Source organism: Eleutherodactylus coqui, chromosome 7, assembly GCF_035609145.1.
Source record: "Eleutherodactylus coqui strain aEleCoq1 chromosome 7, aEleCoq1.hap1, whole genome shotgun sequence".
NCBI classification, from domain to species: Eukaryota; Metazoa; Chordata; class Amphibia; order Anura; family Eleutherodactylidae; genus Eleutherodactylus; species Eleutherodactylus coqui.
Window position 1 is genome coordinate 196,671,041 of NC_089843.1, and position 24,402 is coordinate 196,695,442.

The 24,402-nt window shown below is 41.0% G+C and overlaps 1 protein-coding gene across 1 annotated transcript in view; it reads right to left on the reverse strand.

Moving 5' to 3' along the window:
- The window catches only part of LOC136573072 (fibrillin-2-like), a 192,601-nt gene that overhangs the window by 117,710 nt on the left and 50,489 nt on the right, over positions 1 to 24,402 (reverse strand). Inside the window, exon 4 of the mRNA XM_066574226.1 lies at positions 12,613 to 12,711. Within this exon, the coding sequence (XP_066430323.1) occupies positions 12,613 to 12,711 (99 nt within the window). The remainder of the gene's footprint in view (positions 1 to 12,612; positions 12,712 to 24,402) is intronic.

Genomic DNA, 24,402 nt, shown 5'->3' on the forward strand with positions numbered 1-24,402 from the left:
GGGTTCATTTACAAGAGATTGGGTTAGACATCTTTATCACGGATTTACAGGAAAGCATACAGGATTTACAGAAAAGATACAGGAGGCACTTAAATGTTGCATGTGTATGGGGGGGGGGGCTTAGCTGGAGTGAAGCGGTTCTTCTAGCTAGCCTTTGGTGAGTTTGGGGACACCCCCTTTAAGAGTAAGTTTAAATAAGATGAGGTGCCCGAGCGCATGCCAACCTGGGTTTATAAGCTTGGGTGGGACATGAAGGCAACCTCTTCCTTAGCTGAATTTGTGTTTAATGGCAGTTGTCATTAGTTGACGCAAATTATAAGTTTGTGAATTCAGGTTGTTTCATAAAACCCGCCTCAGCCTTTTCCAGCACAATTTGACTTATTTGTCTGTATGGTATTTAAGCTAGTTTGGATTAAAGTTGGGTGTAGATGCTCCCAGGCTGCGGAAATCAAATTCTTACCTGTGCTAGTTTTTTTTTTATACAAAAGACTCAATATGGAGGGTCCTTAGTGTTATGATTTCATTGATATGAAGTTTAGTTAATGGTTATGTTAAGAAAAATGTCTGTCCAATGTTCAAGATAGATAGATAGATAGATATGAGATAGATAGATGGATAGATATGAGATAGATAGATAGATAGATAGAGCCAATAGGTGGCACTGTGGAGGTATTGTTCCATCTACCTTATTTGCATATTACCCAGAGGAACATGAATAGACTTTTAAGTCTCCTCACTCACTCACTGTCTAGGTGCTCTTCCGAAGGAGAAAGATAGCGTTTCTGACCCACATCACAGGCCCCTCTCTCTCCAAAGCCAGAATCCTGCTGCACACTGATGAGGGACAAACATGTTGAAACAGCCGTCTGTGCATGGATTCTGGCTTTGCTTTCAATTCCCGGTCATTGTTACAAGGCTTGTATAAAGAGTCTAACATTGACTTGAAAGAATACTGCCTTCCAATAGGTGGCGCTGCAGAGGTATTGTTCCATCTCTCTTATTTGCATATTACCCAGAGGAGTATGAATGGCCTTTTGAATCTCCTCACTCACCATCTAGGTGCTCTCCCTAAGGATAAATTATATTGTTTCTGACCCATAGATAGATGTGAGACAGATAGATTGTAATGGGATCCTCTGACTAGTAGACATTTCTGCAGGTTTCTCCATTGCTCCACCGCATCAGAGCGAGGAAATGAGGATCATTTCCTGGTTATTGTTAATACAGATTTCTCTTTGCCAAACAGCCCACAGAACAAGTAAAACTTATTGGCCACGGTGAATGAGTCTACTAATAGCTTTCTGTGTTGTGATTGATCACTGCCTCTTATATAATGTATAATTCCAATTATTGTTGAGAGAGAAACCTGTAGAAAAAGTACAGCTAATACTAAACTGCCAGAGATCAGTATTGTAGGTAGACTGAGCTCCAGCAACGTTAATTCCCAAAATATCGTGTCTGCACCCTAGGACTATGATGGATGAGGACAAAATGTGAAGAAGCAGAGTATTCCACAACTAGGAACTCCCAGGGTCAATTGTCAGTGGAAAAAAGCACAGAAGGTTTGTAAGGATAAAGAAAAAAAGTTCCCTGGGGTTTCAGGACAGGTTGTTGGTTCAGCTGCAGCTCAATACTTTGTCTAGGACTAAAATAATCTCTTTCTTTTTATATGTTCCAAAAAATACATATATATTAAAAAAAAGTTGGATGGTGTAGGTGGAAACATTCCGAGCCAAAATTTTCTTGAATCATTGTGAATAAATCCACTACTCCATCACACCATTTTAACCCATCTGATGCCAATAGCACACAAAATGCAATAGTAGCAAGCAACCAAAGTTACTAGAGATAAGTAAGGCAGGGTCATTAGAAGAACATTAACAGAAATGTACATCTGCAATGTGGAATGGAAGCCAGTTGGATCTTTCTGAAGGAAATCTTTTTAAAGTGTTCCAATCAATCACACTGATGGTCGTATTTATGGACTAATATGTAGCATTATGTAATGCATCGAATCTACATTTTAGAACACAAGCAATGTATCAGATTAAAGTGTAAAGGTTAATTTAATGAACTGTGTAATACAATCGTAATGAAATCATACTGATTAAAGGGGTTGTCCCGAGGCAGCAAGTGGGTCTATACACTTCTGCATGGCCATAATAATGCACTTTGTAATGTACATTGTGCATTAATTATGAGCCATACAGAAGTTATAAAAAGTTTTATACTTACCTGCTCCGTTGCTGGCGTCCTCGTCTCCATGGTGCCGACTAATTTTCGCCCTCCGATGGCCAAATTAGCCGCGCTTGCGCAGTCCGGGTCTTCTTCTTTTCTGAATGGGGCTCCGTGTAGCTCCGTGTAGCTCCGCCCCGTCACGTGCCGATTCCAGCCAATCAGGAGGCTGGAATCGGCAATGGACCGCACAGAAGCCCTGCGGTCCATGGAGACAGAGGATCCCGGCGGCCATCTTCAGCAGGTGAGTATGAAGACGCCGGACCGCCGGGATTCAGGTAAGCGCTGTGCGGGTTGTTTTTTTTAACCCCTGCAGCGGGGTTGTCTCGCGCCGAACGGGGGGGGGGGGTTTAAAAAAAAACCCGTTTCGGCGCGGGACAACCCCTTTAATCTGGTTGGACGGTCGGTCTGTAAATCTTGATTAGTCACTTTTTTTTTTTAAAGTCAGTTTTCTATGTGGGCATCACATCTTACAAGCAAAACCTGGCAATAGTTGCCAATTTTGCTGAAAAGAAAGAAAAAAAATGATGGATTAACAAAAGTTTAACAAATGTCCAATGAACTGCTGCAGTCTGTATTTAGCATCAATAGCCATTAACCCTTCCCAATCCAATTTGTATCCTGGTTTTCCTAGGGGGGCTTACCCTTTTTCTACCGTTATACAACGGCGCTATCTGCTAGCTAAAGCCAGTACTGTGTGAGGTGACACGTTGGATAGGCTCCGACAGCAGAGAGGCTGGCAATATTCAGTAAGAGAACCCTGACGAATGTCTTCCAACATCGGAGCTGTACAGCCTTAAATTGTAATGTCTTTAGACATCAGACAGTGGATTGGAAAGGGTTAACAGCCACAAAAAAGGGTCCGTTTTATAACTATATTTAAAACCATAGTCAACTGGGCAAAAAAGTACAGTACTATGCGCCGATATGCATACAAATTACCCTCATTTGCTGCGTTAACATGTTACGCTGAGAAGAGCGTATTTCTGCGTCCGCTCATGTAAAGCTGCCCTCAGGGTCCGTTTAGACCTGCCGATTTGAATGAGCGAATAAGAGTTTGTTTGTTCAGCTCCATGAGAGCTGTGACTGCAGTTACAAGCACCGGCCACTACATAGAGGACGGAGTGGAGACTTCCACTGCTTTCACTTTGACCTCTGTGTATTTGTGGCGCTGGCCGTACGACAGACCCCAGCCGATCAACTGGGGATAGGTCATCATAGTATTCTCTCTGGAAAATCCCAATAATTTACTGTTCATTGCTTACTAAAGATATAACCAAAGAAAATACACATCCGCTATCGTCTATCTGTAGGTGTTTAGTTTAAGGGGTTGTCCGCTTTGAGCTATTCCTACTTCTTATAAAGCTTCTATAACAAAAACTTGATCACAAAAGAATCCTCTGTAAGGACCCAAAGTGATCCACTGTAATCTGTGGGGAAAGTTTTCTATTGCCTGCTGGGGCACCACCGGAGAATATAACCTCGTAGAGCATCTATTCAAATCAGCTGATTGTCTTCCTATTACAGGTTTTCCCGAGGATATATGCTTTTTGTACCCATTCTCAACCCTGGCCAAAGGTAAAGGCAAAGTCCCCTGGTGCAAGCATCGAGTCATGACTCCTTGGGTGATGTCACAACGTGACTGTTTTTGCAGGGTGGTTTGCCATTGCCTTCCCCAGTCATCTGTTACCCCCCAGCAAGCTGGGTCCTCATTTTACCGACCTTGCAAGGATGGAAGGCTGAGTCAACCTTGAGCCAGCTACCTGAACCAAGCGAGGATTGAACCTGCAACCTTTAGGTTGTGCATGAGAGCTATGGACTGCCTTTGTGCTGCCTTAACACTCTGCGCCTGCGCCACACTAAGCTCGTCTGGCCAAAGAAAAAGGCTCTAATAACTTACTTTTGGACCTTTCATTATAAGAAAATTCCTTAACAATGTGCAGCAACCAAACAATACAATCTCCATTTGTGTGACAATGTCTTAGAGTACTGAAGCATGTTGTCTCATACGATGCATTTGGAAAGTCTTCAGACCCTTCCACTTTTTTTTTACATTTTGCTATGTTGTGGCCTTGTGGCAGCTGATGATGTACTCACACAGATCTATAGAAGATGTCTATAAACCTCTACACATTTGTCTTCAGCTGCTGAAAGGAGCTAGCAAGCAATGAAGAGAGCCAAAGGGCTACAGCGCTCAGGTGAGTGCTGCAACTGCCTTGCTCCAGCGATCGGTGGGGGTCTCAGCACCCCACTGAACAAAACCTTTCACATGTCGCTCTAACATGAGAAAAGTTTGTAAAAAGTGCAGTTACTCTTTAACTTCACCATCTATGCTTCTATTTACAAGCACGTATTTTGCCTGCGCAATTCCGTCGTGCAAAAAAATACGCAGCATGTTCTATTTTCTGCATATTTGCACAGTGAAATACAACATACAACTAATGAGCTATTTCAGAGTACGGTAAGATGTCTGCGGGTTATTCTGCATGTACAAATGCGCATGAATTGCGCGTCCAAAAGATACAGTAAAAACTGCAGTTGTGCGCACAAATACGCTTGCGCTCGTGTGAGTCTGGCCTAACTTTATACTTCCTACACTGCCTCCATATCTAGGTTTTATGTTTGCTATACACCAACTAATGTACAATGCATTCGGAAAGTCTTCACACCCTTTTACATTTTTACATTATGTTATGTTGTGGCCTTGTGGGAATTAAAAAAAAAAAGTTTCCCCGTCATTCGGCACTCAATACCCCATAATGACAAAGTGACAGCAGAATGGTAGAAGTCTTTGTAAATAAAAAAAATGAAAAACTAACATTTGGCATTGCCATAAGTATTCCCACCCTGTACTCAGTGATAGGGCTGCATTGTATGTGACATTATCTAACTTTAGTCTCTGATGTATTCAGACAGTTTCCAAACTTTTTTCTGCTTAGGCGAAGTCTCGAGTTTTCAGATGAAGTATTGCAGATGTAGAATATCCTGGGCATACTTCTGGGATCCCAGCTGTGCAGCAGACAAAGGCACAAACGCTGCATTATATTTGCCCGTGTAATTAAAAAAATGAACAATTGCATGTACTGTACTGGAGCCTTTTGGGGGGCTTTCCTTTCTCTGCACGCTTTAACAAGTTCTGGCACAGGGGATTGTTTTATTGTGTATACAGAGCCGGACAGTAATAGGATTTGGCACTTCATATTTCATGTGACATGTTCACTGTCATAGTGTTCGTATAGTCAAAGTAATGCTCAGTTCACACCAGTGTTGTAGAGTCTTTGTCGCTTCTGCATTTCTTATAGGGAGGTTTTCTCTTTTGGCACTTGTTTCTGCTCTCGGCGAAAAAAAATAAATAAAAATGATCCTTATGATTGTAGTTTTGGGCCCGGGTGGGTCATAACTGGTAGGCAGTATATCAAATAATACATTATTGAAGACTTAAAGCGACCCCCTAATCACAGACAAACCAAGATGGCTGCAGCGCTTCTCTGATGATCTGATGCACACTGAGCACTGGTGGTGCATTGGTAGTCTAAGATACTACGTGCTGTTTGATTTGCCAGCACTGCTCATGTGAGCTGCCCTGGTCAATCAACAGCATGCAGTGTCTTGCACACTATGCATCAGTAATAATGCATTGGTAGGCTATCAGGTAGACAAAGAAGTGGTGCATAGAATCATAGTAGAGTTAGAAGGGACCTCCAAGGCCATCGGATCCAGCCCCCTGCTTAATGCAAGATCACTAAATCACAGAATCGTAGAATTGGAAGGGACCTCCATAGTCATTGGATCCAACCCTCTGCTCAATGCAGGATCACTAAATTATAGAATGGAAGAGTTGGAAGGGACCTCCAGGGTTATTCGATCCAACCCCCTTCTAAATGAAGGATCACTAAATCATAAAATGGTAGAGTTGGAAGTGACCTACAGGGTCATTAGATCCAACCCCCTTCTAAATGAAGGATCACTAAATCATAGAATGGTAGAGTTGGAAGGGACCTACAGGGTCATTAGATCCAACCCCCTTCTAAATGAAGGATCACTAAATCATAGAATGGTAGAGTTGAAGGGACCCAAAGGGTCAACGGATCCAACTCCCTGCTCAATGCCAGATCACTAAATCATAGAATGATAGAGGTGGAAGGGACATCCAGGGACAACTTCCTGCTCAGTGCAGGAGTCACTAAATCATCCCAGACAGATGTCTGTCCAGCTCCGTTTGAACACTTCCATTGAAGGCCATCTTTGTCTGGGAGTGGAGGGTTGCTTCAACTTCCTAGGTAAAATAGTGGGAAAAGCTGCAGAGATTGTGCAGTAGTGCCAGTTGTATAAAATCTTAGTAACTTCAGATGGCCCATCTGCTGCATAGGATGACACTCGTTTTATAAATGGCAACTACCAGACATGGAGGCTTGTTACAGATTTTGCACCGAACCCAGGAGCTTTACTTTATACATGAGTAAAATAACTGCTTGACTATGGAAATGGGTGCATCAGCACTTCTGAAACATGTAGGCTTGATAAGGATCTGCCTAAATTCTAGAGCAATATGGCTGGAAAAATAACAGTGGATGCTCAATGTTGCCACAAATGGTGCAGCTAAGACTGCAAGATTCCAAAACAGGAGCCCGAGGAGCAAACTTGTTGCATCACATCCAGTTTGGTTAGTGAACTTTATGCATGAATCTGACATTTATTCTACTGTTGGGCCATCAGATGGAGACTGTACAAATATGTGGTGGCATATAGGTAGTTTTAATAAGTCAATGTCCAACTCCATTGGATAGAAATCATCCATAAACTTGAAGTATTATAGATTGTCATTATATAGGCAATTACAATATACAGTGTTTATTGCTGCCTAACAAAACAAATCTCCCATCTGTATATTGGAGGGGGTGGCGAGCCCGTTGTCAGCCAAGAGCATCTCTTTGGCTTCACTATTATTATATTACAAACCTCCTCTTGCCGACTGCGGATCTCATTCCAAACACCGGCAGCTGGGTAATTGTTTTTAGATTATTGCAGTTCTGAAAACTAACATCAGATGATTTCTATTCCTTCATGGCTAATTTATTTCATATGCAGATAAAAGACTATTTCTACGATTGTACCTCGGGGTTCTTTTCATTCTCTAAACAGTGTTAGCGACCCAACACCAGGTTGCTATGTTCTCCCATAAATACTGAGTTACTATGTACTGTACATGGCAAAACGTTCTAACACACCTACCGATACTGTTACATGCCGTGGTCGGCTTGATTACCGCCCAATGTTTTTCACTCTTGAGTCATGGATATTATTTTTTGTATGTCATTTATCAAGATTAGTTGGCATGATTTGCTACAACAGGCATATTATAAGGGATAAAAGTCTCAAATAGACGTACCTTGGGTATATAGGATCATGGAAAGAGAAAAATGGATCTAGGCCATATTCACAAACCACAATTTTGTGGTGGTTTTTAATCTAAATTGCTTTAACTATTGTAGTCAGATATTTAATGCGATTGCCTCCTTGGACTTTGCTTTAGTGTGCAGTCTTCACCTGGTCTTAGATCATTACATTACTGTATTCTCTAGTGTGAAATGTGGAAGTTGCATGTGGTTTTCCAATAAGGAAATCCACATGCATTTTGCAGCTGTTCATTTTTTTCTTGTGTGATGGAGGTACAGTTTATAAAACCACTATTATCCCCCTTTTAAATCGAGACCATATACTACAAAGCACAGGCGTAATAATTGGTAAAATACCATTATATTCAATAGAACCATTTTATGCAATTTATGATGGAACCATTTGAAAATATCTCCAAGGTTTATACAACTATGATAGAGCCAAATGGGGGGGGGGGGGGGGGGGGAGGAAAGGGACTTGTTATTTTGCTATTTGTATAGCGTCAACTTATTTCACAGGGCTTTCAGGTAATTTATTTATTACCCCCCAGCAAACTGGGTACTCGTTTTACCAACTTCAGAAGGACGGAAGGCTGCTGAGTCAACCTTGGGCCGGCTACCTGAACCAAGCAGGAATTGAACTCGCAACCTTCAGGTCATAAGCGAAAGCTTAGGACTGCATACTGCTGCCTTAACCCTGCCATAACCTTGCATGTAGCGCTATTTCATCCTGAATTTTAATGGTAATCGTCAATGAAGGTTCCGAACAGAATCTACGATGCTAATGTCAACAAGCCCTTACTTGTGGAAGACGTCAGCTGCATGTTACAATGTGACAAGAAGCTCCAGAATAACTTTTACTATAAAATACAGCACAGAAAGGGTTTCCATTAAGTCCCGTCTAGTCAAGACCTCCCTAGTTTTATACAAGTACGGCTCTAAATAGATATCTTGGATTAAAAAGCACATTTCAAGATAAAGGACTATTTAGCCTTTGTGTTGAGTAAGTTCTTCCAGACCAAGAAGTTAGTGATTTCTACCAATATCCAAGAAATACAAATTAGCTAAATCCCTCCTGCTTTGCTTTCTAACATTCCTGATAGTACATGGGGGAGCGTTTTCTCTGAATTCTGCCTAAAGGCACGCTTTCTGTTTCCTGGAGGCTTCTATTGCCCAATGCCAAAAGAAACATTCATTTAATTAGTGCAGCCTGGAGATTGGGCTGAGGCTCCGAGACTAAAATCGGGTTTCAATAAACAAAATTCAATTTAAAGCCTTGAGATACTGTGAAAAAAAAGCAGTTTGTTCTCAAGGGAAGAAAATATCTGAAAATAAACTTCTTGCAGAACACGGTAATGGTATTTACGAAAATGGCTGAATTATTTGATTATTTTACTGAAATCTGTCATCTGTTTATAATAATCATTTTTTAAACAGTGTGTAAAGTGCTGCAGTTTCCTGTTTCACATTGGCTACACACGGCAATCCAGATTTGCCTGGAGTTGAAAGGTGGAATTAAGGGAAAACCCAATAAAAACAGGTTTCACATTGAAATGATTCAATAGAAGCCCTTCAGTCTCCTTCAGACTTCCTTCATTTTTTGGTGGTGTGTTTGGATCCTAAAAAAGGCATGCCAAAAAAATGCAACAATTTTTTAACCAGTACATATAGATGAGCGAGCACCCAAATGCTCGGGCCCGCGTTATTCGAGTCGAGCTTTTCGTAAAATTCAAGAGCTTTACTCGAGTAACGAACCCCATTGACTACAATGGGAGACATTTTTGTATGTGGGGTGCCGAGCTTTTTTTTCCCCCTAGGTTCGTCCGTCCGTCTCTCTCTCTCTCTCTCCCCTGCCTGACAAAAAATTTGCCAATGACGCGCGCTGCGTCGCGGCGGGGAGGGGCCAAAACAGGCACGTCACAGCGGGGAGGAACCAAAAACTGGGGCAGGTTCAAACACGGCTTGATGATCGTTCGAGTAACGAGCACCATCGAGTACTCTAATACTCGAACAAGCATCAAGCTCAGCAGAGTACGTTCGCTCAACTCTACATGTACATGCTTTTTCTACAGGTGCTTTTTGGGTGCCTTTTTTTCTATTTGCACGCTTTTTGCATTTTTTTTTTCTGCCTTTTTTCTCTACAGAGAGTCTATGCAAAAATACCAAACCTACTGAAGGAAAGACACCCGACAAAATAGAGACAAACCATCACAAAAATACCACTGTTTGTAGTGCACTTCATATCACACTATTGACTTACAGCTCGCAGCGTTTTTTTGCTGCAAAAAACTGTGGCAAAATATACCAGCAAAAAAGGCAACTAAAAATATCGGGTTTTTATGAAAAACGTTGGGTGTGAAGCTACTGTAAGGCTCTTGTACCTTCAAATATTGTCTGTTTTCTGGCATTTTTTGGGTGACAAAAATGACAGTAAAATCACATGTATTTTTTGACTGATTTTTTTTTTATACTGGTGCTTCTTGTGGCATTCTTTACCCACACATGCATTTTTCTTTCGCCGCTCTTTCCTATAGAGACGTCAATGGAAAAGCGGCAGAAAAAATGTCATACCCAAAGCATAAGATTTGCAAAAAATGCCATAGACCCCCAAAAAACGGGGCTTCTTCACATGGGCATGTTTTAGTCCTTTTAGGATTATCAGGGCCACATAACGGGACAAAACGAAATAATTTATTTTAATGGTTTCGTTTTCATTAGCGGCATTCTCACCTGTTATCACTACGTGTGAGAATGATCGGGCAGGACTTATCTTCCGTTTTTTTTAAACTCATGTACACTAGTGCAGAATTTGAATATTCCGAAAAAAAAACAAACCCTGGTTCATGTAATCCGTAGGGCGAGCTTAGTTGCGCATACACTCAAATGAAGAAGTCCTAAGGCTGCTTCCAGACCTGCATATTTTTATGCAAAGGGCGGTTTCAGACGCCTGTGATTACATGAATGTATTTGAAATGCATTTAACTTCGCAATGTATGTGTGCATAATACGTGGTACATCGTGGCAATTCAAATACATTGAGTTTCGCTGTTACAGTCACACTTGGGTTTTTTCAGTGCATAAAATACGTGCGTAAAAAAGAACGCAGCATGTTCAATTTTACCGCGCATTATGTCCTGTGGTTCTCTATGGATGTGGAATAAACGCTGTACAAACGCAATTACAAGTACATACGCAGTCAAAAATCACTTCCAAATTCTAGGGGCCATATGCTGGCCCCTAGAAACACTGGTACTATAAATAATATTAATAACTAGTTCCTATTATATATGGCTAGGTCATGTGATGCAGACATCCAATGAAAGTGCTGCTCATATGCAGCATGGAGGACATCAAGATGCCCTGCGTGCTGATTGGGGTTCAGCATGCATAATGGTTCCAATGATTTTCACCAAATCTCTTAAATTAGGTGTTTTACCCACTTGAGCAACCCTACTAATCAGTGAGGTATTGGGTTATTATTACATCATTAATTATAAACACTTCAGAACCACAAAAGTAAAAACAACTCGTGTCAATACAATGTCTGCATTCCTTGTATGCCGCAAAGTGCTTAACGATGAGGCGTGGGACTGGGGGCAGCGAAGGAAGGGGTTAAGGAGCGAGCTTAGGTAGAGGGGGTGGAGCTAAGACAGGAAGGAGACGGCCAGAGAGCGGGAAAGAGCACAAACGGCTGGGGCAGTGAAGAAGAAGGACAGAGAAGAGCAGACGCCCGCCCACCCGCCCCTGGTAGGGTGAGGGCAATAAGGACTCGATGTGGGAGTAAAGGGCTGTTTATGGAAGTTGTCACAGCTGGTGAAGGTAGGCCGGGAGCTTCCCATGCGGGCTACGGCGTAGAGGAAAGGTTTTCAAGCCCAAGGAAGATCAGGGGCTTACGAACGTCCTGTGGCCGTTACGGTTTTATGTTTCAGCCGTTTACGGCATGGGAAGGTGTTAGACAGAAGATAGTTAATATTAAGTTAAATTAAGTTAAACTGAAGATTAAAATATGTTTTAAATATGTTAATAAAGCTGTGGCCAACCCACGTTTTCAGCAAGAAGTTGTAAGTATATGTTTGTTATAGGTAAGTGAGGATACAGTTACGGTTAGTGTGCCCCCAGTCTTCATCTAAAACATTTCATCTAAACTCCGTGTATATCAGAAGCAATGGCAATGTTAAAGGACATCTACCATTGCAACACTGTTTATGGAAATATTCGCACCAATCATTTTAGAAGGATATAAACATATTTCGCAACACATGATAATGACTTTCTACAATTAATTACACATTGATCAACCCGAATATCAGCACCCCTTTGCTGCGATTGCTCCTGATGAATATTGAACAGGGATCCTGCCCTATAAAGCCCTCTAAGATTTCTTAATCTACAACTTACTCTATACTGCATGCTTTTGTTTGGACTTAGGCTGGTTTTACATCTGTGTTGGAACCTTCAGTCGGTGGTTCTGTTGCAGATCCGGGCAGCTGAGTGGAAAGTGAACGGACCTCATTATAGTCAATGGGGTCCGTTTGGCACTGTTCAGTTCCATCCATTAGGACAGAGCCATTAGACCATTGGGGTTCCCCTTTCCTGCTCCCCAAACCAAATGTTCATTGCTGAACAACATTGACAAAGATTGTTCTAAACAAGTCTACAGGCTCAATATTTGTTCTGAAACAGGCCACCCCATTAGTAAAAACTCTCAAAATTTGGTTTATACTAAACAAACAAGGAGAATAGAAGAAAATCAAACAGCTATTTAGTGCTTCCCAATTTTATGTATTATATACTCTTAAAATTAATTTAGCCAACTCCGATATTAATGGACTATGTAGAGCAAGCTTCTCATTACTGGAGGACTTATAGAACATTTGCACTGGAGCAGAGTAGACATTTTTATCTATGAGATGACTGAGCATGAAACATGTAATTGTATATGAACACATACAGCACATCAGTATATTCTTACTTCACTCACCTGCACCAGCGCCGCAAGTTGGAGAAAGTTGTCCATTGGAGCATGTACACATGTTTGGCCGTGAACAAAATCCATCTCCGCATGAATTTCGGCAGATTGCTGAATGGAAACAGAAGACAAAACTAATTATGCAGGGAAGAGGGAGTACAGAACTGCAAATTAAAAATGGGACCCTTTTTGGATGCAGGTCCCTAAATGGGTGTTACATTCAAAAGCATTCATCCATGGGCCCAAACTTTCTTCAGTGAACACATCAATACCTTTCGGCCACACACTGCAGTTGATCTCTTAGTAAACCTCCCAGCATCGTAGAGACCTAAAATGTGTGCTTGGATTGGTGCTAGCCACACTCATTTCCCTGGTCCAATATTGTGGCTGTAGCAGGTCTGCTATTATATTCACCATATCATTTGCTTAGCAGATTTTTCCTTCATACACTCAACTATAGGAATATTTTTAACCATGCAACTGTAAATCACCCAATATGCCCATGTCACACTCATGTGGATTTAAGAAGCCGAAACATGGGTTTCATTATACTCAATAGTTGCTAATTTTGCAATATGCAGGAGACAATGGGATAAACATTTGGCTTTCTTCCCCAGTGAACTAAAAATTTCTGTGGAGTTATGAGTCAAAAATAGGCATTATTTTATTGGCCTATGCAAGAAATTCAATTGTTTTCTCCATGACACAACCAGGCAGAGGGACAATGTAAAACACCAGTGAACTCTGCAAAAGAACTTTATGTACTTGAACCTCTGAAGCTCCTGGACCTCTTTTGAATGTAACGTGAGGGAGACTGGGGTAGTGAGTTATCTTCAATACTTGGCGCTGCTGAGTTATTGTTCCATGTTCCCTATTTCCATATATTACTCAGAGGAGCATGAATGGTCTTATAAGTCTCCTCACTCACCTTCCAGGTGCTCTCCCTAAGGAGTGATAATACCCCTATAAACCCAAGTTATAGACCTCTCACTAGCCAAGCCAGAATCTTACTGTACACTGATGAGGGGCAAAACCCCCGAAACAGTTGTCTGTGTATGGATTCTGGCTTGGTTTCAATCCCCAATCATTGTTGCCTAGACTTGTATAAAGGGTCAGACATTGATCTGCAGAAATGCTGCCATCCAATAGCTGGCGCTGCGGAGGTATTTTTCCATCTTCGTTATTTGCATACACTACCGTTCAAAAGTTTGGGGTCACCCAAACAATTTTGTGTTTTCCATGAAAAGTCACACTTATTCACCACCATGCGTTGTGAAATGAATAGAAAATAGAGTCAAGACATTGACAAGGTTAGAAATAATGATTTGTATTTGAAATAACATTGTTTTTACATCAAACTTTGCTTTCGTCAAAGAATCCTCCTTTTGCAGCAATTACAGCATTGCACAACTTTGACATTCTAGCTGTTAATTTGTTGAGGTAAGCTTGAGAAATTGCACCCCACGCTTCTAGAAGCATCTCCCACAAGTTGGATTGGTTGGATGGGCACTTCTGGCGTACCATACGGTCAAGCTGCTCCCACAACAGCTCACTGGGGTTCAGATCTGGTGACTGCGCTGGCCACTCCATTACCGATAGAATACCAGCTGCCTGCTTCTGCTGTAAATAGTTCTTGCACAATTTGGAGGTGTGTTTAGGGTCATTGTCCTGTTGTAGGATGAAATTGGTTCCAATCAAGCGCTGTCCACTGGGTATGGCATGGCGTTGCAAAATGGAGTGATAGCCTTCCTTATTCAGAATCCCTTTTACCCTGTACAAATCTCCCACCTTACCAGCACCAAAGCAACCCCAGACCATCACATTACCTCCACCATGCTTAACAGATGGCGTCAGGCATTCTTCCAGCATCTTTTCATTTGTTCTGCGTCTCACAAACGTTCTTCTTTGTGATCCAAACACCTCAAACTTGGATTCATCCGTCCACAACACTTTTTTCCAGTCTTCCTCTGTCCAATGTCTGTGTTCTTTTGCCCATCTTAATCTTTTTCTTTTATTGGCCAGTCTCAGATATGGCTTTTTCTTTGCCACTCTGCCCTGAAGCCCAAAATCCCGCAGCCGCCTCTTCACTGTAGATGTTGACACTGCTGTTTTGCGGGTACTATTTAATGAAGATGCCAGTTGGGTACCTGTGAGGCGTCTGTTTCTCAAACTAGAGACTCTAATGTGCTTATCTTCTTGCTTAGTTGTGCAACGCGGCCTCCCACTTCTTTTTCTACTCTGGTTAGAGCCTGTTTGTGCTGTCCTCTGAAGGGAGTAGTACACACCGTTGTAGGAAATCTTCAATTTCTTAGCAATTTCTCGCATGGAATAGCCTTCATTTCTAAGAACAAGAATAGACTGTCGAGTTTCAGATGACAGTTCTCTTTTTCTGGCCATTTTGAGCGTTTAATTGACCCCACAAATGTGATGCTCCAGAAACTCAATCTGCTCACAGGAAGGTCAGTTTTGTAGCTTCTGTAACGAGCTAGACTGTTTTCAGATGTGTGAAAATGTTTGCACAAGGGTTTTCTAATCATCAATTAGCCTTCTGAGCCAATGAGCAAACACATTGTACCATTAGAACACTGGAGTGATAGTTGCTGGAAATGGGCCTCTATACACCTTTGTAGATATTGCACAAAAAACCAGACATTTGCAGCTAGAATAGTCATTTACCACATTAGCAATGTATAGAGTGCATTTGTTTAAAGTTAGGACTAGTTTAAAGTTATCTTCATTGAAAAGTACAGTGCTTTTCCTTCAAAAATAAGGACATTTCAATGTGACCCCAAACTTTTGAACGGTAGTGTATATTACCCAGAGGAGCATGAATGGTCTTATAGGCCACCTCACTCACCTACAAGGTGCTCTCCTAAAGGGGTGATGATACCTCTCTCAACCCGAGTTATCTTCAGTCACACCTGACTGCTCTGGCTTTGGGTTAGACACTAAGAAGTCTCACTTTTAAAGAGGGTTTCCCACTTAGGATATCTATGACATGTTTATATGATATGGCATACATTCGTGATCCTACCTTTTGAGAAAAATGGAGGTCCTCTGACCTCTGTTTTGTAAGCCAAGGTAGTTAGGAGTAGTTGTATACAAAAGGTGACTAAATGGAGAGGTACTCATGCACGTGCATGGTTCTCTTCATTGAAGTTTTCATTTAGGGAGATAGACAAAAGGAATTGCAGGACATCCCATTCCCCACACAGATCAAACAATGAACTTCCATAAATATCTGAATTGGGAAGACTCTGTCAAGTGATTACACAGGCATCATACATTTTTTTGTGAACCAGGCATAGAAGCTCCAGGAGATAGTTTGCATATTCCCAGTGCATTCTATGAAGAGTGAAGAGTTGCTGTGAGAGGAATGATCACTGAGTCTAGCTGTTTGGAGGACCCCATACATTTTTTGTGAACTGCATCAAAATATCAATGAGCAGTGACTTGCAAAAGTATTCACTCCCATGCCCGTGTCTTGTTGCATTATGACCCGGAAGTATTACACTTAATTATATTTAACCTATTTGATTTTACTAATAGAATTCTTGACTTTTAGAAGTTTGGAAGTAGACATCAACTGACTGTGCAACAGGGAAGAGGAGAGGGGCCATATGGTGAGCTGCAACAAATGCTATATGTTTACAGACCTACCAGAGGAAAAGCCAAACTTCACCAGCCAGAAATGCAAGCTTGTGTCTCTACTGGAGGAAAAGGTGCAAAGTCTTCAGGAGAGAATAGCTACATTGTAACTCATTAGGGAAGATAAGGATTTCCTTGACAGAGTAGAAGAAAGTCTTCAAAATGCTGAAGGAAAATGCATTTTCAGTGTACCAGTAGAAGCAGAAGAATAGAAGCATGTAACCCAAAGAAGCCAGAGGATCAGGAGTTAGTCAATACTCATACTACTCAGAAACCGGTACCAGGTTCTAACACAAGAGAACAACAAAGAAGTACTTCGAAGAAATTACTTCACCCACAAGGAACAGTCTAGTAAGCACTCAGAAACCTTTTGGATGGAGAAAAAGAAGTGTTGTTGGGAAGAAGAGGAGAGTGCTGGTTATGAGGGGTTCCCTATGGAGAGGAACAGAGGCCACTGTCTACAGACCTGACACCTCACGAGAGGTGTTCTGTCTTCCAGGCACACAAATCAAAGATGTGTCTGATAGGCTATCAAGACTCTTCAGTCCTACAGAACACCACACATTCCTACTAATACATGTAGGGACAAATGACACTGCAAAAAAGGACCTTGCAACTACTTGCAGAGACTTTGAAGACCTCAGCAGGAAGGTGATGGAACTAGGAGCACAGGTAGTCTACTCATCAATCCTCCCAGTGGAAGGCCATGGAAAAAGGAGATGGAACAGGATTCTAAAGGTTCCAATGAATGGATGTTCTTAGGCAGTGAAATGCCTGAGAAGGAAATTTTGCGTAATGAGATTCTTGAAGCACAATCTTTAACAATCCCAAAAAGAAGGAAGAATGGGAAGCATTTAAAGAGACCAGGATGGATGAACACTGAATTTACACACATGCTAAAGAGGAAGAAAGAAATTTTTAAATGGAAAGAGGAGGTCGAACTTATTCATTATATCTTTGATGCAAATATGTATTTTCCAATTGTTATCTGATATGTGACAAATCTATAAAAATGTATTTGCATAATCTGTATTGACTGATTTCTCATAAAAAATTTTTTTTTTATAAACTCTTTTTTATTAGCATTTAAAAGAAGGAACATACATGAGCGGGTCATAGCATTTACAATAAACTTTTGGTCACAAAATATACATTAGGTTACAATATTAAATATCCACTTAAGCTTTCCAGTTTAAATTGTCCTGTGTATAAAATGTTACTTTACCCATACATACACCTTCCATATTTTATTACTACCCTTTACCCCCCCCCCTTACCCTCCAACCATCTTAACACCCTCTTATAAAACAATATGAACCATTTAGACTAAAACCTTTAAACTAGCCCCCAGAGAACCCCCCCTTGGCAACCGCCACCCCCTTAATGCTATCACGTAATTTTTAAGATTCCCAATTGATTCATGTCATCCTGACTGTAGTACCACGTTGTATTAGTGAATTGAGTCATACACTCCTTGATTTCAATTGGACTAAAAAAAAATTCTACAAATTCCCTCCACTTTTTGAAAAATTTGGGGGCCTGGGACTCCACTCGTCTCTCTATTTCTATTTTTTTCCATTTTTAGAAGATATTTTAATTGTTGTATTATGTCCTTTATGCTCAGGGATTTAGCCAGAAGCCAATCATTCAAGAGGCACTTTTTGCTGATCAATAGAATCATGTGAATCATTTTGGTCTTCCTCGTCTGATCAGGTAGTTGGTGGAAAATAAACACTTGTGGTGACAACTGCAGGAGCTGCCCCCCGATATCTTGAATATGCTTTTGAGCCCCCACCCAGTAATTTTGGATCTTGGGGCAACACCATATGCTGTGTAGAAAGTCGGATTTTGGACGGGAGCATCTGGGACGAGCTTGTAACCTTGCTGGACCACTAAGGTTTTGTGGTTTGTCAAACCCATATATAGCTAATAATATAATCCATGGATTATCTTGAAGTAGGTTTCCCTCCATTTCTCATTTGATACCGCCTGCCTCACAGAGGACCAACTCTCAATTATTCCCTCAGGTAACTCTGGATCTTGTAGCTCTCGTGCCCATTTTTTGAATAAGCTAGCGTTATTCTTTATCCCCCAACCTTCTCTTAATTTAGTATACAAATTTGAAGTTGAGTGTTTATAAGAATAATTTTTAACCAAGATATCAATTGGGTTAAGTATTACATCTTTGGCTATATCCACTAGTCTTTCTCAGAGGAAACTATCTACTATTCTTCACACATTTCTTTAAAGGTCTTGTATCTGGGGCATTCTGAGTGAAAGAGATGGTGAACTTTCATAATCCCTCTGTGCCACCATACTTTAAACATTTTGTTCTCCCCCCTCCTTAAATTCTGGATGTTGCCACAGGTTCATGTGTTTCGAGATTTTAAATGACAGTCCGTATGACCTGCGAGCTATTTTCCAGGCTGCTATGGTGTCCTTTGCCATAATGGAGTGCTTACTTTCTATTAGGAGACTAGTGTAACTTGTGTGTAGTAGGGTATTTAGACTCCATGGGTGGAATGGTTCTGCTTCTAGGTCAGTATTCGAGTAGTCAGTCCAAAGAGTGTCCAAATCAAAATTTTAATAGAAACTTCTTAATTGAAAAAAATTCTAAAGAAGAATATAATGTGGTCTGCAGAAACCATAGGGCAAGTGTCAGAAAAGCTAAAGCTAATAATGAATTGAGGCTTGCAACAGAGGCCAAAAACAATTAAAAAAAAGGATTTGGGGGGTATGTCAAAAGCAAAAGAAAAGTCAAAGATGCTACAGTTAGGGCCAGAAATATTTGGACAGTAACACAATTTTCGCGAGTTGGGCTCTGCATGCCACCGCATTGGATTTGAAATGAAGCCTCTACAACAGAATTCAAGTGCAGATTGTAACGTTTAATTTAAAGGGTTGAACAAAAATATCTGATAGAAAATGTAGGAATTGTACACATTTCTTTACAAACACTCCACATTTTAGGAGCTCAAAAGTAATTGGACAAATAAACATAACCCAAACAAAATATTTTTTTTTCAATATTTTGTTGCGAATCCTTTGGAGGCAATCACTGCCTTAAGTCTGGAACCCATGGACATCACCAAACGCTGGGTTTCCTCCTTCTTAATGCTTTGCCAGGCCTTTACAGCCGCAGCCTTCAGGTCTTGCTTGTTTGTGGGTCTTTCCGTCTGAAGTCTGGATTTGAGCAAGTGAAATGCATGCTCAATTGGGTTAAGATCTGGTGATTGACTTGGCCATTGCAGAATGTTCCACTTTTTTTGCACTTATGAACTCCTGGGTAGCTTTGGCTGTATGCTTGGGGTCATTGTCCATCTGTACTGTGAAGCGCCATCCGATCAACTTTGCAGCATTTGGCTGAATCTGGGCTGAAAGTATATCCCGGTACACTTCAGAATTCATCCGGCTACTCTTGTCTGCTGTTATGTCATCAATAAACACAAGTGACCCAGTGCCATTGAAAGCCATGCATGCCCATGCCATCACGTTGCCTCCACCATGTTTTACAGAGGATGTGGTGTGCCTTGGATCACGTGCCGTTCCCTTTCTTCTCCAAACTTTTTTCTTCCCATCATTCTGGTACAGGTTGATCTTTGTCTCATCTGTCCATAGAATACTTTTCCAGAACTGGGCTGGCTTCTTGAGGTGTTTTTCGGCAAATTTAACTCTGGCCTGTCTATTTTTGGAATTGATGAATGGTTTGCATCTAGATGTGAACCCTTTGTATTTACTTTCATGGAGTCTTCTCTTTACTGTTGACTTAGAGACAGATACACCTACTTCCCTGAGAGTGTTCTGGACTTCAGTTGATGTTGTGAACGGGTTCTTCTTCACCAAAGAAAGTATGCGGCGATCATCCACCACCGTTGTCTTCCGTGGACGCCCAGGCCTTTTTGAGTTCCCAAGCTCACCAGTGAATTCCTTTTTTCTCAGAATGTACCCGACTGTTGATTTTGCTACTCCAAGCATGTCTGCTATCTCTCTGATGGATTTTTTCTTTTTTTTCAGCCTCAGGATGTTCTGCTTCACCTCAATTGAGAGTTCCTTTGACCGCATGTTGTCTGGTCACAGCAACAGCTTCCAAATCCAAAACCACACACCTGGAATCAACCCCAGACCTTTTAACTACTTAATTGACTACAGGTTAACGAGGGAGACGCCTTCTGAGTTAATTGCAGCCCTTAGAGTCCATTGTCCAATTACTTTTGGTCCCTTGAAAAAGAGGAGGCTATGCATTACAGAGCTATGATTCCTAAACCCTTTCTCCGATTTGGATGTGGAAACTCTCATATTGCAGCTGGGAGTGTGCACTTTCAGCCCATATTATATATATAATTGTATTTCTGAACATGTTTTTGTAAACAGCTAAAATAACAAAACTTGTGTCACTGTCCAAATATTTCTGGCCCTAACTGTATATGACGTTTACAGGATGAAAATGGTTAATTTGTCAAAAATGATGTTGAGGAGGATGAACGTTTAAATTCCTATTTTGTATCTGTTTTCTCTCAGAAAGTAAATGTAACATCAGCTGATCTTCCCTGTGCTATTGGGGAATAATAGAATCCAGGCTATATATAAACAAAGAGATGGTGAGGGAACACTTAGCTAACTTAAAGGGGTTTTACAAGAATAACACGTTATCTGCTATCGACAGGATAGAAATAACTTGCTGATTGGTAGGGGTCTCAGACCCCAGCCAATCTCAAGAACAAGACTCCAGTTCTTCTGTCATTGTGGGGGTTGGCTGAGCATCTGGACAAGAAAAATGAAAAAAGCATATATGGAATGGGAGGAATGTGAAAAAAGACTTGGATATACTAACAGATCACAGACTGAACATGAATCAACAGTGTGATGCAGCAGCAAAAAAGGGAAACACAATTGTGGGATGTTTTAAGAGAAGCATAAAATCTAGATCACATTAGGTAATTATCCCATTATACTCTTCCTTAGTCAGACCTCATCTGGAATACTGTGTCAAGCTCTGGGCACCCCAATTTAAAAAAAGAGATCGACAAACTGGAGCAAGTTCAGAGAAGAGCTACCAGGATGGTGAGCGGTCTGCAAATCATGTACTATGAGGAACGGTTAAAGGATCTGGGAATGTTTAGCTTGAAAAGAAGAAGGCTGAGAGGAGACTTAATAGCTGTCTACAAATATCTGAAGGGCTGTCACAGTGCAGAGGGATCAGCCCTATTCTCATCTGCACAAGTAAAGACTAGAAGCAGTACAGGTCAAGAATGATTCCATAGCAATAAACATATAATATCCCTCTAAAAGGGCAGACATGATCTGCAAAGGAGGTTCGTCAAATGAGACTCTTCCTCTCAACTAACCCTCAAACCCTAAGATGGCCCAGGAACCCTTTCATGTCCAAAAGATACCACTCCGTCAGGCCAAAAGGTTGCATCAAAACCTCTAGAGTAGCAGAAATTAAAGCCTTCCATTTTTAAGAAAGACCTTAACTCTGATATCATGGTTCGTCTCTCTATCAGTTTTATCCATGTTTAGGAAAGATTTCATTTTCTGTATATCCTCTTGCATGGAAGATCCCTCTGGTTGTATCCAATGATCCAGAACACATCTGGCTGCCATGAGCAGGGCCCTATCTACTATCAAAGGAATCTTTGCGTCTGGTACAAAACCATGAAACACCAAACATCGGGATCAAAAGAGAGGTCAATTTTCCAGGTTTCCCTGATCTAATTCTGTACCTGCTTCCAGAAAATCTGAATCCTTGGACACAACCAGATACAGTGGAAGAGGTCTGCCGGTAATCTACAATTAGGGCAGGATGTTATCCTATCCAGGGCTTTAGGGTGGGAAGAGGTTGGATGAGGACGTCAGGTTGTGAAGGCTTCTCTTCCTTGGGGAGAAACAACAGTTTGCTCTTGGACATATTGACCTTTTACCCTAATAGGGCTCCTACTTTTTGCATACTATCAAAAATACCTGAGATATTTCTTTGCGGCTGAGCAAGAAAAAGTACAATGTCGTCATCAAAAAGGGCTCTCTGAACTAAAACATTACCGACTTTTATGCCTTTAAAAGAAGAAGAGTCCTGTAAGGGTCTGGACAGGTGTTCCACTGCTATATTAAATAACAGAGGTGATAGGGGGCAACCCTGATATGTACCATTTTGTAGGGGAGGATAGGAAACCCAGCAAACAAAACCATGCCGTGGTCAAAGAAAACGAGACAGAGGTAAATGTAAGAAATGGACTTTTTATATGCGTATGGTCCATGACCTTTTCCAGCCAAACCAAGCTTACATTATCAAAAGCATTTTCGATGTCAATGGTCAACAAAGAAGGGCTATCAACCCCAGTCTAACATAATGAAGGACCACCAGGACTTTCCTAATATTTATAATCCCTTCACAAAACTGACCTGTGGGGAAATAAGTAGGGTTGAAGAATTTTTTAGCATTGAAAGGTTTTTCTTTGCTGTTTGAGAGTAGCCAATCTGTCCCTACCTATGTGGAAATGAATCCTTAAAGGGGTTGTACCAAGATTGCAAGTTATATCCTATCCGTATAATAGAAGATAACTTGCTGATTGTGGGGTCTCACTGCTGAGAATAAGGGTCCTGTGTCCCCCATCCTCCTCACTGCAAGGAAGGGACTAAATGGAGCCCTGGTCATACAAGCACACCAGAGCTCAATTCCCTTACAATGGGGCTGCGGAAATACCCAAGCGACACCCACTCGCTTAATTTCATCAGCCTCGTTGAAATGAATGAAGCTTTGAATGTGCATGCTCAACCAGCGTGCTCTTCAAGCTGCAAGAAATAATTTCCGCAGTGACAGACAGAACGGGACTCGGGAATCCAATTCTGGAGATCAGTGGGGGTCTCAGTAGTGAGACCCTCACCGATCAGCAAGTTATCCCCTATTTAATGGATAGGGGATAACTTACAATCTATGTACAACCCCTATAGTATACTTACCGCGTTTCCGAAAAATAAGACAGTGTCTTATATTAATTTTTGTTCAAAAAGGTTTAACTTTTTTCCATGTATAGCTGCCTGGACACTATTTAAATTGACTTTTTTAAATTAATTGTTAGCAGGGCTTAACTTTGGAGTAGGGCTTATATTTCAAGCATCCTCAAAAAGCCTAAAAAATCATTTTGCATCCTCAAAAATTCTGGAAAATCATGCTATGTCTTATTTTCAGGGAAACAGGGTAGAACATGTCCTTATAAATAACATAAAAACCAGCAGTAAATATTAGTTCTTCAGTGGTCTCAAAAAATGTGAAACAAATAAGAAACAGAAGAGGATAATAAAACAATTCATATATTTACAGATGTTTTTTAGAGGGATGCTTATTACATAAGTATATTGGTGTTACTTAGATTTATTCTGTAGGATTTGATGCATTGCTTGAATCTGCTGATCTAATTGCTTAAGTATTTCCCACCAAGTGCTTCTGAGGTAGTGTAAGAATCCTTGGAACTTTGTCAGAGGTTCCTAGAAAGATGCCAACAGCAAGAGCTGTCGTAAAGGATATCACACTAATTTCTGCTCTCTCGAAGATATTTGGCATGGAGATCGGCAAAGCAGTCAGCAAATCTCAGCTAGACCATAGGCATGTTGTGCTATGACTTTGAGATATCCTGGTGCCAAATGCTAGCCATATGGTTTTGACTCTAGTGACAAATGTTAGTAATGCTATGACATTCCTGGTGTTACGGAAGCGTATAAAATGTACATTTAGTATCTACAGCTAGTAGTTAGCCACACAAGCAGGACCCAAGAACTACAGCTCCTGAGGCAGGGGGAACTCTTCTGTAATGTGTAGGCTCACTTTGCTATATTTTAATATTACAGTATGTGTCGTCCCTCTTGGAGCTGTATTAGTCTCTGCTGCATTAGCCTATCCAATTCTACCTTCAGATGGTGCTTTTAAGAAATGTATGGATGCGTTAAAGATTTACCATTCTTTGCATTTATTTATAGCCATTTCATTATGACAATTGTATTGTGTGACTTATGTGTGATCACAATAACAGACATCTAGCAAAACTAATAACCAGCAGTTATGCTGTATATGTCTTTTATTGAGTAAACATTGATAGTGAAAGGAAAAGTAAAGGTCTATTTACACACGCAGATGATCGCTCAAAATTCGTCGGAAACTGA